The sequence below is a fragment of the Lipotes vexillifer genome, unplaced genomic scaffold (assembly GCF_000442215.2).
Source record: "Lipotes vexillifer unplaced genomic scaffold, Lipotes_vexillifer_v1.1 scaffold623, whole genome shotgun sequence".
Classification (NCBI taxonomy): Eukaryota; Metazoa; Chordata; class Mammalia; order Artiodactyla; family Lipotidae; genus Lipotes; species Lipotes vexillifer.
Genome location: NW_006796847.1, coordinates 215089 through 227098, shown reverse-complemented (window position 1 = coordinate 227098; position 12010 = coordinate 215089). Strand labels below are relative to the sequence as shown.

The 12010-nt window shown below is 41.7% G+C and overlaps 1 protein-coding gene across 2 annotated transcripts in view; it reads right to left on the bottom strand.

The window, feature by feature from the left end:
* Positions 1-3855, bottom strand: part of CRPPA (CDP-L-ribitol pyrophosphorylase A) — a 327109-nt gene extending 323254 nt beyond the window's left edge. For both annotated transcript variants that reach the window (XM_007469029.1, XM_007469030.1), the window contains exon 1: positions 3599-3855. In XM_007469029.1, coding sequence (XP_007469091.1) covers positions 3599-3855 — 257 coding nt within the window. The remainder of the gene's footprint in view (positions 1-3598) is intronic.
* Positions 3856-12010: the final 8155 nt, after the last annotated feature.

Sequence of the window (12010 nt, the reverse complement as noted above, 5' to 3'; positions counted from 1 at the left end):
GCAGGAATTTTTACTTCCTATTTCAGACCTGGGAAAACACTTTTTTGATATCAGTTGATCGACTGCAAGTAGATCTTACAACCGAACTGTCAGAGCTTTAGGCCCCTGCCAATAATACCACTGCCACATGATTTCTTAGAGCAACACTTCCTTTTGCAAACTCAGGTCATAAATCGTTATGAGAAGGATTAATACCCTTGACCTCAGTTCCTTGTTAACAAAATAAGAAAACTCAAAGTTCTCTTCAACTTACAATCTGTGGTTCAATTTATATTTTAATTCCCCCTAAAAGGCCAAAATGAAACTTTAAAACTCCTAGAAATGTTTTTAGTCATCTTCTGAAGACCTCTGTTCTTACAACCTACAAATTAGTTACACTTGATCCTTTTAGTATAACTCCTGTAATGCACGGATCTGAGCAAGGTGCATAATCTCAATACACTCTGTGAACATATAAACATATATATTCTTCTACACATATAGAAGCTAATTGTGGGCTTCCCTGGTGGCGCAGTGGTTGAGAGTCCGCCTGCCAGTGCAGGGGACGCGGGTTCGTGCCCAGGTCCGGGAGGATCCCGCATGCCGCAGAGCGGCTGGGCCCGTGGGCCATGGCCGCTGGGCCTGCACGTCCGGAGCCTGTGCTCTGCGGTGGGAGAGGCCGCAACAGTGAGAGGCCCGTGAACCGCAAAAAAATAAAAAAATAATAATAATAAAAGCTAATTGTAATATATACACACACACAACTAGTTCAGATGGACTTTGAGCCTCCATTGGTCCAGTGAAAGCCTTTAGCCAACATGTTTAAGATTTGAGGGTTCAGAGATTCTTTTAAATCTCATTTCATCTGATAATTAGTTTAAGAAATTTCAATGGCACACAAGTAAACCGTGGCTAAACTAGAAAAATGTGTATTTTTCCAATATCATCTAAAGCAGAAAAACAATATGAAGTCCCAGACAATTCACAAGACAAACCTCTCAATGTCTCCTCCAACTTCTCAGTTATGCAAAGACAGGTGCTTTAGTGCATAGCACGTTTGAAAAGTAAAGTACTTCCTTGAGTCTACCTTAAGTGCTAAGCATCTCATTCGAAAATGAGAATGTGGCTCTTAATTTCTCTATGGCCATGGAGCACTTCACTCTGCCATTGGCTGTGTTGGTTCTGAGCCTGACGCTAAGCCTCCAGTGTTCTGACAGGGATCTGGGAGCCTGTTTTTTTTTGAAGGTTTCAACCAGTTGTCTTTACAGCTGTAGACAGTTGTTCTCTGTCTACTCTACCTTAATTAGTACTTTTAACTCCTGAGCCTTTCCAAGGTTCTATGACTGCAATCAACTTGCTTCCATCACACAGCTCTTCTACCTCAAGGCTTACGTTTCTGCTTCCTTGAGCCTCTATTAAAACTGACTGGTTACCACTCCTCTACCTTCTTTCTTCTAGAGCTTTATTGTTCTCTTATCTGCCCCACCTCCTTTTGCTTTCATGTTTCCTTTGTATGGCTATACATTTTTACTTGCTTTGGGTAGGTAAGTCAATGAGTAGAAATAAATGTTCACATGGCATTAACTGAAAACCAAACTAATCATGTTTTTTTGCATTTCCCTATCCCATTTTGGGGCCAAACTTCTGGGGTAACCCCTCCTTCTAAATCCTCATTAGTTCTTTACATTGACTCTCAGTTCCAAAAGACAGGAACTTCCATAATTTATCTTTCGGGATGAAATGACCTAGGCCTTTTAGCACCACACTCTAGGAAAACTATCAGCAGTCTGTGGAGCTCATCTTTTACCAATAGAAGGGCTTTCATGTGGCAAAGGGCTAAGAAGCACAGGGATGTATATATACATCCCTGTGATACAAGGTTTCCAAGGATTTCCTGAGACATACTCCAAAATAACCATATTCCATAAATTCTTCAGGCATTGTAATGCTTTAGAAAGAATGATCCCAGAAGTATTTCAAAATGGAGGTTTTGATTAGTTACTACTGCTATTAGGATTTTATTACCGCTGTGATCAAATTAAGTAAAAACAGAAGTGTTCCATCTTATTTTACATCAACAAGGCCTTTCCAGAACATTCTTGTACTTTAAAATTGCTATTTTTTAATATCCACCTATCTCCTGCTGCCTCAGAAGAGGCAACACTGCAAATACAGAAGTTTTGTGGCGTTTTTTTTTCCATACAAAGGAAAACTCAACGTAGAAAAGTCTGCACTCCCTTACTTCTAAATGCTTAATAGATGAAGATCCTGCTGGCCGAGCTCTATTGTGTCCCCTAATATTACCTGCATAAATGGCCTACGTCGTCACAATATCTGTGACACTGGAATATTGGAGGAGCATGAATCAACTACTCAGAGAAATGGAAAACTACAGAAGCAAAAGAAGCACCTAGAACTCTTTCAATGTTTGTATGAGTTTCACATGTAACCACCAGCCACGAATCAAAGGTGATTATGGGTCTTTACACTTCCACTTACTTTCTGAATAGTGTCATTTGGAAAAATTACCATATGCAAAGCAACTGGGGCATTTGGCTCCTGGAGTGTATGAAAGCGTGGGAGGTAGGGGTCTGTTTTCTGGATAACATGCTACTGTCCTTTGACCAGAACCTCATTAGCTTCGTCTTCATTAAAGCCTCCTAAAGCAAATGGTTCATGTCAATCCACGTGAAAACATATTCCCACAGCTCCACACTGGCTTCTGTAAGTTTCAACACCCTAACAACACCTATGTGGACCCTTGTACTCCCCCAGCTTCCCATCCCTCCAGCCATTACACACGGCTAAAAACAAGCTAAAATAACATACCCTTCCTTTTCACCTCCTTCGATCCTCACTACTACTCCCCTGGTCCTCCTTATCCTTTTCCTTTCCAGTTTCCCCAGCTAGTTCGTTTTCGAAGATACAGCATGTAGTTAGCGCCCTTAAATCCGTTTCCACCATGGAAAGGTTTGGATTAAATCCTGCTTCTCTGTCCACCTTCAGTACCTAGTAATTAGCACAGTATGTCTCATATCAGATACTCAGTTAATATTTGTTAATAGTTGAGAAAAAAAATGACCAAAGGCCCATAAAACTATACTGGCAAGTAAAATCTACTTTGCAACTAGATTTTAATCTAATTTGCAACTCACCACCCACGCATGCGCGGAGACAGCCGCTGAGAGTGAAGAATGAGCGGGAGAGAGAATATGGGACAGGGACAGGGAGACTCCTAAACCAGCTTCCCATTAGTCCCCACAGGCCCCGGGGTTAGAACTAAACGTCCCCCGCGCTAACCCAGTCAGTCTTGAGGGCAGCTCCACAGGCCGGCGGCTGGAGCGGTAAAGGGCTCCGTGGGGAAGCCCCAGGCTCCGCGGGGCAGCCCCAGGCTCCACGCCAGTCTGTTAAAGGGCCAGAGCTCCCCTTCCGTGAAGGGCTAGAGGGAATGGAGCCCGAACTGGAATGACCGAGCGGGTGGAGTCCGGCCCCGCGGTCCGCCGAGAGCGGGTGCCAGCACGAGCACAGCTACTGGAGCAGGTGCCGCGCGGGCTGCCCTGGGCTTGAGGGCGGGGGACGGGGGGACGGGGACCGCAAGGCGCGGTTGGCGCCGCATTACCTCTCCAGGGCCTGCAGGGTGTAGCTGATGAGCGGCCTCTCCAGGATGGGGCAGAACTGCTTCGGGGTGGGGACGCCCATCCTCTCCCCGCTCCCCCCCGCCGGCAAAACGGCCGCCACGGCCGGCGCGCTGCACCCGGCTTCGGCCCCGGCCCCGCTCAGCAAGGAGGCCGAGGCCGCCAGGTCGGCGCCGTGCAAGCCGCGCAGGCGACGCCCGGCCTCCGCGGGCCCAGAGCCGCCAGGCGGCCATGACTCCATGGCTGCGGGCGGCGGGGCGGGCCCTCCTCGCCCCGGGCCACTGCGCCTGGGCTCTGCTCCTGCCCTGGGCTGGGGTCGCAGCGGGGAGGGCGGGCGAGGGAAAAGCGCGCACACAGACAGCGCCCACCCGAGCCGCGCGGGCCAGGCCGTTGTACGGCCCCAAGGGACAATCCAGCTGCCGGTCTTCCCTCCCGGCGCGTCTTCGGCCTCTGTCCCGAGCCCAAGCGCCCCGGAAGGGCTGGTTTTCCCGGCTCTCGGCTTCTCCTCTGGCAGGCCCAGCAGTCGCCGCAGGTGGAAGTGTCAGTCCTCCCTATATGCCTAAGGGTCTCCTTAAACCTTAACAGCTGTGCGCAGGCAGTAGGGGTCAGGACTCCCTCCCATCCCTCTCCCCTTGAAGAGATTTGAAGAGATTTGGATGCGAGCCACGAGATGAGACAGAAAAATGTGCACCTTAGTTATCTGGCTTTCATTCGCTCATGAGGCATCCTGGTTCCATCTCTGGTATAGACAGGTGGATGGGCAAATGTTATTATGAAATATCAGTAAGCCAAACTGCAGCCGTTCCCAAATTTGTCTGCAAATTGGAAACACCTGGGGAGCTCAAAAAAATGCTGACGCCTCTGCCCCACCCTCAGAGATTGGGTTTAATTGGCCTGGTGTGTGGTCTGAGAGTTTAAAGATATCCCCAGGTGATTCTAGTGAGCAGGCACGTTTTTTTGGAGCCATGGAGCCAAAGCGATAATACTAATAATTGCTGAATAGTCGGCGCACATTATCTCATTTAATCTGCAGAAGAACCCAGCTATTACTGTTCCTCTTTTACAGAGGCGGAAATAAGGTTAAAATGTTTAAGTAACTTGTGTAAGATTGCACACCTAATGGCCTTTGCACAGAAGTACAGCCAGAGTTGAAAAATTCCAGGCCTGAAGCGTATCATGCCCTTATTTACTACTGTCTTTGCTGGCAGTGTTTCCAATGAAAATGTACTGAAGTATTTGGAGTGTCAGAGCAGATTGTGTTAGGCCCCTAGAATGTAAACTCCTTGAGAGCAGGGTCCTTACTTTTTTGGTTTGGGTTGTGTCCCCAGGTCCTGGAATATAAGGGAAGTTTAATAAATATTCATTGAACAAGCTACTGATTGAATGAATGAATGACAATCGAAGTATATATAATTAAATATTTGCTAATTTATCAATCTTCACCCATCAGTAGTAAATATAAGATTCATAAAATAAGAGTCTTTAAGCACTGAAAATATTATCAGATTATAATATTCCAATTTAGTATTTTTAGCCATTTTCCCAGTTTAGAATGAAGCATACAAAATTAGGATTTAAATTTTCTACTTTTATTGTCTTTTGATTTGATCTTATTATTAAAATCACTATCAGTTTTATTTTTGTTCCTTTTATATTATAATCAACGTTTAGCTCCATTCTACTTGAAATTTGTCAGATCACTGACTCAGTCGAAAAGTAGGCATCATAATACATTTCACTTTGTAGCACCACCACCCGTATCTAACCTATAGTATGCATTCTATTAATACATATTGACTAATTGGTGGATAAATGAATAAATGAGTCTACCTACAGAGACAGAAAAGCAATCAAATAATTGTTTCTATTAATATTGATCTTTAAACCTTGCTTTTTAACCTAATGGTGGAGCTAAACTTATTCTTCATTTCCTTATTCTTGAGCAAAAATAGCATAGTAATAAAGGTCTTGTTATATTAATTTCTATATAATCATTAATATAATTAAACTTTGAAAATTTAGCCAGAATCTTATTATATTGATTTAGTTCTGTTCTTAGAACAAATATATTAACTTTGTTCTCTATGAACCCGTAGATCTTACATAGCGTATGTTAACCATGTTTAATATATAGACTTGTATTGAAAAAAAGGACACTTTATTTGTATATCATAATATGAGAAGCAAAGTTTTTTTCTGAGCCTTTTTATATGGACATAAGTAATTCCTTATTATGCATACTTTGGGTAAAGTATGTAGTTTCCATGTTACTTTTTTTTTTTTAATTTATGGCTACGTTGGGTCTTCAGTTGCTGTGCATGGGCTTTTTATTTGCAGCGAGCGGGGGCAACTCTTCGTTGTGGTGTGCAAACCTCTCATTAAGGTGGCTTCTCTTGTTGAGGAGCACAGGCTCTAGGTGCTCGGACTTCAGTAGTTGTGGCACATGGGCTCAGTAGTTGTGGCTCTAAGGCTCTAGAGCACAGGCTCAGTAGTTGTGGCGCACGGGCTTAGTTGCTCCACGGCATGTGGGATCTTCCCAGACCAGGACTCGAACCCATGTTCCCTGCATTGGCAGGCGGATTCTTAACCACTACGCCACCAGGGAAGTCTTTACTTTTAATGCATATAGAAATACCCATTAAATGGAAGTGGCTCTTGTCTTTGTATCTGAAAGGCCTGAAAGGCCTAAAATTCCGGTGTTTGGTTTGTTTCTACATGTCAGTGTACCATGGAAGATTTATCTTGGGGATTTTATTATTATTATTATCATTATTAGAGAATTTTAGATCAAATTGGGTTCATTTTTCAAGTGTTAATTCAAGTATAATTCACTGTCAATCACTCGCCTCCTCCCCAACCATACTTACTGTTTTAATAGCATTTCTGGAGGTTAGTTGGGGTGTTGCTCACAAATGCTAATGAACAACTTAATGGTTTACCCTTTAACGCTTTTCAGTTCAGAGCCAAACAAAATAAATTATGGTTCCACAGAGGCCAGCCCCAGCATTTCTGTCAGCCTATGAATTCTAATTCCTCTTTTGCTATTGTGTATCTTTTGTAAATGAGACAGTCTATTAACCTCTGACCTTTGACTCATTTTTATACATAAGAAAGGTAATGCTCCGAATTGAGGTCTTTCTGTGGATAATTCAAACTAAACACCACATGGCAACAAGAATATTATCTTTTTTTCTCTCAGTATTTCTTATAAAGTTAATTATCAACCATCTCAACTGTCCACCTTGTTTTTCCTGTATAGCTAAAAAGGGAAATAGTGGTGAATAGCCTTAGGACTGAATGATAAATTTGACTTCATTAATGCTACCAAAGTTTAACTTTTCATAAGAATCCTTTGGGGACCATTGTTAATATACATAGTAGTTCTTATATAGTTTATATAATATAATCATTTACATAATATATATTAATCTTAGAAGATATATTATTGGCACCTTTGTTTCAGGAAGGAAGACCCCTTCCAGGGCCCAAGAGTGGGCTTTTGTCCAACACCTAGAAATGAATTGTCCGAGGAGACACACGTGCTGCCAAAGCAAAAGACTTTATTGGGAAGGGGCAGCCTGGTGGAGAGCAGCGGAGTAAGGGAACCCAGAGGACTGCTCTGCCAAGTGGCTCTCAGTCTCAGATTTTATGGTAATGGGGTTAGTTTCCAGGTTGTCTCTGGCCAATCATCTTGCTTGGCCCATAGTCTGACTCAGGGTCCTTCCTGGTGGTGCACGCATCTCTCAGCCAAGATGGATTCCAGTGCGAAGAATTCTGGGAGGTTGGTCATCTCCTCCCTCTTTTGGCCCCTCCCGGATTCTCCTGGTTAGTTTTCGTTGGCACACCATGTTCCTGTTGAGACCTCCTGTTGTGAGACAACTCAAGCAGGTGGTTATCATCGTTCCTGGCCAAGGTGGATGGTTTCAATCAATGGTCCCCTAACACCTTCTGACAGAAAGTTTGCCTCAGTAGATCTGGAGTAGGCCCAGAAATCTGCATTTTTAATAGGCTTCCTTAGGTGATCCTAATGTAAGTTTGGACCAGACTTAAACACTGAATTACAAAAGAATTGCACCCCAATTACACCCACTTTATATCCAATGCATTTAATTTCAGGACCTAACGCAAAATGCATGTAATATATTAAACATGCCATATAAAAATTGCATAAGAAATCCATTAAAATGTCTGTTGTATTTCCTTGTTAATTTATAAAGAAGAAAACGCGAGGGGAAAATGTTTAAATGCCAGAAATTAAAAAAAAAAAAGATGATAGAGACCTGGCGAACCGAATTATCCCCGAGATCTTTCTACATACCTGTCATTGAAAAACACATCACCTCTGACAGCCACCAAAGGCCATGTCCTTGTCCACAGCTTAAGCAGAATTGAAATTGTTGCCTGGAACTCTGTCCTGAGCATGGAACTCAAGGGTGCGATTCAATTGAGGGATGACACATACCTCCAGAAACTAAAGGAGGGGAATGCCCTCTGTGCATAAGAAATGTGGGAGAGGTGATATCTTTGATGGGTTTGTTTAGGAAACAAATGACTAGTCTAGAATTGCTGGTAGCCAGTTTTCATAATCTGTGGAAGAGAAGAGCATACAGAATCATCAGTGAAGAGCAACAGCTAGAAAAGGAAGATTTGCCGTTTCTTCCAGAAAAGATCTTGGCAGCAGTTATTCCTATATATTTTAACTGCAACATATTACTAAAACAAGATTTAAAGAAAAGAAAAAAAAAACAAACTAGGCTTTAAGAAGAAAATGCTCCCTGAGAATTCAAAGTCATATCTGTTTACTAAGGAATAAGAAAAGAAGAATGTGGACATTTGAATGTGGCATTATTACCACAACCACCACCCCCTTCCCTGCCAAGCACAGAGTAAATATAGGATGTGAGCTGTGCAATAGAGTCTGAATGTGGGACATCATTGCCTTATAATGCCTCACCTAAGAGGGTACCAAGTCTTGATCTTAAGCAGATCAAAAGGGCCTCTGGTGGGGTAGGGTACAGAGAGGCAAAGAAGTGACATGGATGAAGCAGAGAGAGAAGACTGAGACAATGATGATACAGTCTCTTCAGTGATATCCAAAGGATATGAAGATATAAACAACTTTTAATTTTTGTTTAAAAAAAAAAGTGCTTCACTGCTTTTTAGCATGGGACACTTACTTCAGTAGCCAAAAAAACAGAAAAAAAGAAACAAGAAGAAGAAAACCCAGAGTAGTCTGGGCAGATGCTGTAATATCTAGTTAGGAGAACAATAAGCTAAACTGGTTTGGACAGGAAGCACTTAGTAGTGATGGAAAGACCATGTTTCATGGAGAAGTAAATTGTGGTAGATTGCAGAGAGGAAGAAATAAGGTCACGGTGTTGTTTATGCTGTATGTGAATAGAAATAAGTTAAATAGAAATTAATTCCATTTGTGACCATGGCTACCACTAACTAGCATAAGACATAAGTGAAAGAATGAATGAATTAAGAATGTTCAATGTGCCAATGAATATAAACCTAAATGCATGAAGACCAATTTACACTTAGTCTTCAGAAAAATTAGAATGCTGAAAACTATTCCCAAAAGAAAAAATTGTTTTGATTTAAAGTTGCACAGACTATCCTTTCTTCCTCTTCTCCTATCATTATTCCTTAAAAGAACTCAAGACCTTGACAAAAGATTAAAAAGAAAGACAAAAAACTTTCCCTTTTGTCAAATCTTTCCTTAGTAGTTATTTTTTTCTCTTAACTTCATAAAAAATCTGATTATTAACTACTATAGTACGATAACAAAAATATGCACAAAATTAACCAACACTGGTCCAGGGCAAAATTTCAAATTTCATTATGCTTCTCTTTGGCTCTCCTGGCCTCTCGCCTTCTGGTCCTTTTTCCTTTCTCCCTACTATCTCCTGAACTGGGCAACTCACTATCAGCTCTGCTGACCAGAAGTTCATCTGTGGCTTTCACCGATGGGCTTAACCCTTTCAGCCTTGACCAGGACAGGTAGCTCCATCCTATGAGAGGGCTGCACCTTGAATTTGTCTCATTGCCTAGAAGAACTGCTTTGCCATTCATGGGGTGTACTCACCTCCTGGCAACCTTCCTCCTGAACTCTACTCCCGTTGACCCAGGTCTATTACAATTGTCTCCTGCTTGGAATTCCACATCTCTTTGGCGTAAAGTAGAACAGAATCCCACTTTGACTGGCTAGGCTTGCATCACCAGAGGGCTGTTCTCTGATTAATTGGCTGGATAACTTCTCTGAAAGGATTAATCACATAAAAACATGTCACCACTTAACTGGTTTTAAATGTCAGTCCTGTGAATTATGATACCTGGGTCTCACTAGGATGTTCTATAACCTGGCCTTGAATTACTTCCCATGCCCACTGGCTGCTCCTGCTAGGTCTGGGTTTGGTCAAGTTATATGACTAAGGCCTTCCTGCCCCTATTAAACCTGGCTCTCAAAGTGATGAAAATACAACTGTCTCATTTATCCTGGGAAATAACAACTAATAACAGTTGTTTCAGACATTTCCATTTAAGTAAATATCAGAATCATGATTTAAAGGCACGATATTCTAACCTTAAAAATTCCTAAGGCCAGAGATAATAGCAAGAAGTCACCATACATGAGGCCAGCGCGAGTCTAACCTTAAAAACAATCCACCTACTATTCTTTATTTTTGAATGGATGGTCAAAGATAAGTGTGCTATGTAATTGCTAAATCACAATAAGCTCTAGAGAACAAGAACTATATCATTTTACAATTTTTCTCGGTTGTCTATTGTGTATAACAAACCATTCCAAACTTTAGTGTCTTAAAATAATACCATTTTATTGCTCACAATTCTATAGATCAGGAATTTGGGCAGTACTGAATGAAGACCGCTCATCTCTCTTTCATTTGAGGTTGACCAGGGTAGTTCAACTGGACCTGGAGATGAATCCGAGATGGACTCATTCATGCATCTAGGGTCTTGGTGCTTGGCTCTTGGCTGAGGTATCTCAGTTTACTTCCACATGATCTTTCTCCAACAAGATAGCCTGGCCTTCTTTATATAGTGGATGGGTTCCAAAAGAGCAAAAGTAGATTCTACCAGGCCTCTTAAGTTCTATGCCCAGAATTGGCACAGCAATACTTCTGTCTCACTATATTGGTCAAAAGAAGTCACAAGTCCAGCCCAAAGTCCAGCTCAAGAGGAGGCAAAATGGCTCCACACCTTTTGATGTGAGAAATGGCGTTTACTTACGGGGCATGGAGGAATTATTAATGGCCCATCTTTGCAGAGTCTTCTGCAGCCACTAATCACCCACTTTTGGAGATTCGCATGTCTTTGGATCAGAACATCTACTCAAACAATACAGATTTCATAGATTCCTGGTCAGAGAAGGGCAAAGGATTCAAAGGGTCATTCCCTTGCTTTCCTGCCAAAAGAGGAAGAGACTGAAGAAATACAGCATGATTTGTACAGCCCTCTCTGCTCTTTCAGATCATTTGTTTCTACAGGTTATTCACTAGAAGTTATCAATAACTATCCAGACCCTCTTTTTTGCCATCATAAAAGCCAAAACTAGGGCTGAAATATTAGCAAAGTGAATATATACCTAAGAAATTATTTCTGTTACTGAAGCCCCTACTGTTATAGATTCCCCAAGTGATAGGCCAAGAACTGATTTCCAAAAGGTGACAATCCTTTAGTCTCACTTGTAATCATACTGTTTGGACTAGCACTTTATTAGAAAGCAAAATGTTGCTGATGAGGGTTCTTCATTATCTGAATATTCTTTCAATTTTTTAATTGTAATCATAAGCATTAAATTTATTTAACTTTAATCAGAGTTAAAACTCTTTCACATGATAGTGTTAATTTAAAATTCAGTAAAACTAAAAATATGAGAAAATACAGTATTTGCAATAAGGGAGAGGACCAACACAACTCCTTTGAAAGTCTATAGAACAATTTGGAAGGTGGCTTCTATTACCCCCAAACTGAAAATTGGAAGCTCCAAGTATTAATATCTGTTATGGCCATTTATTCTATTAAAGAGCCATGTCTACAAAATGATTTGGGCTTTTTTCCTCTACCTACGGCTATAGACTTGGCCAACTGGGAATTTCTGAACATTAAACCTACCACTATCTTGGAAATGGAGCCAAAGGGCCCAATATCAACTAGAGATGCACAACCTTGTTTCAACCAAATGACTACCTAGGTGTCAGTTTTTAATAAACAAACCACACCCCGAGTGGTAACACTAGTGGAGACGTATTTTGCCGGATTTTGTTCATATGGATGTGGGGTCCTGCTTCACCAATCTCGTTGGTGTGAATTAGGCCTCTCTTTTGAAATCATCTGTGCCACATTTGAGCAATAAATTGCTTCTTCAT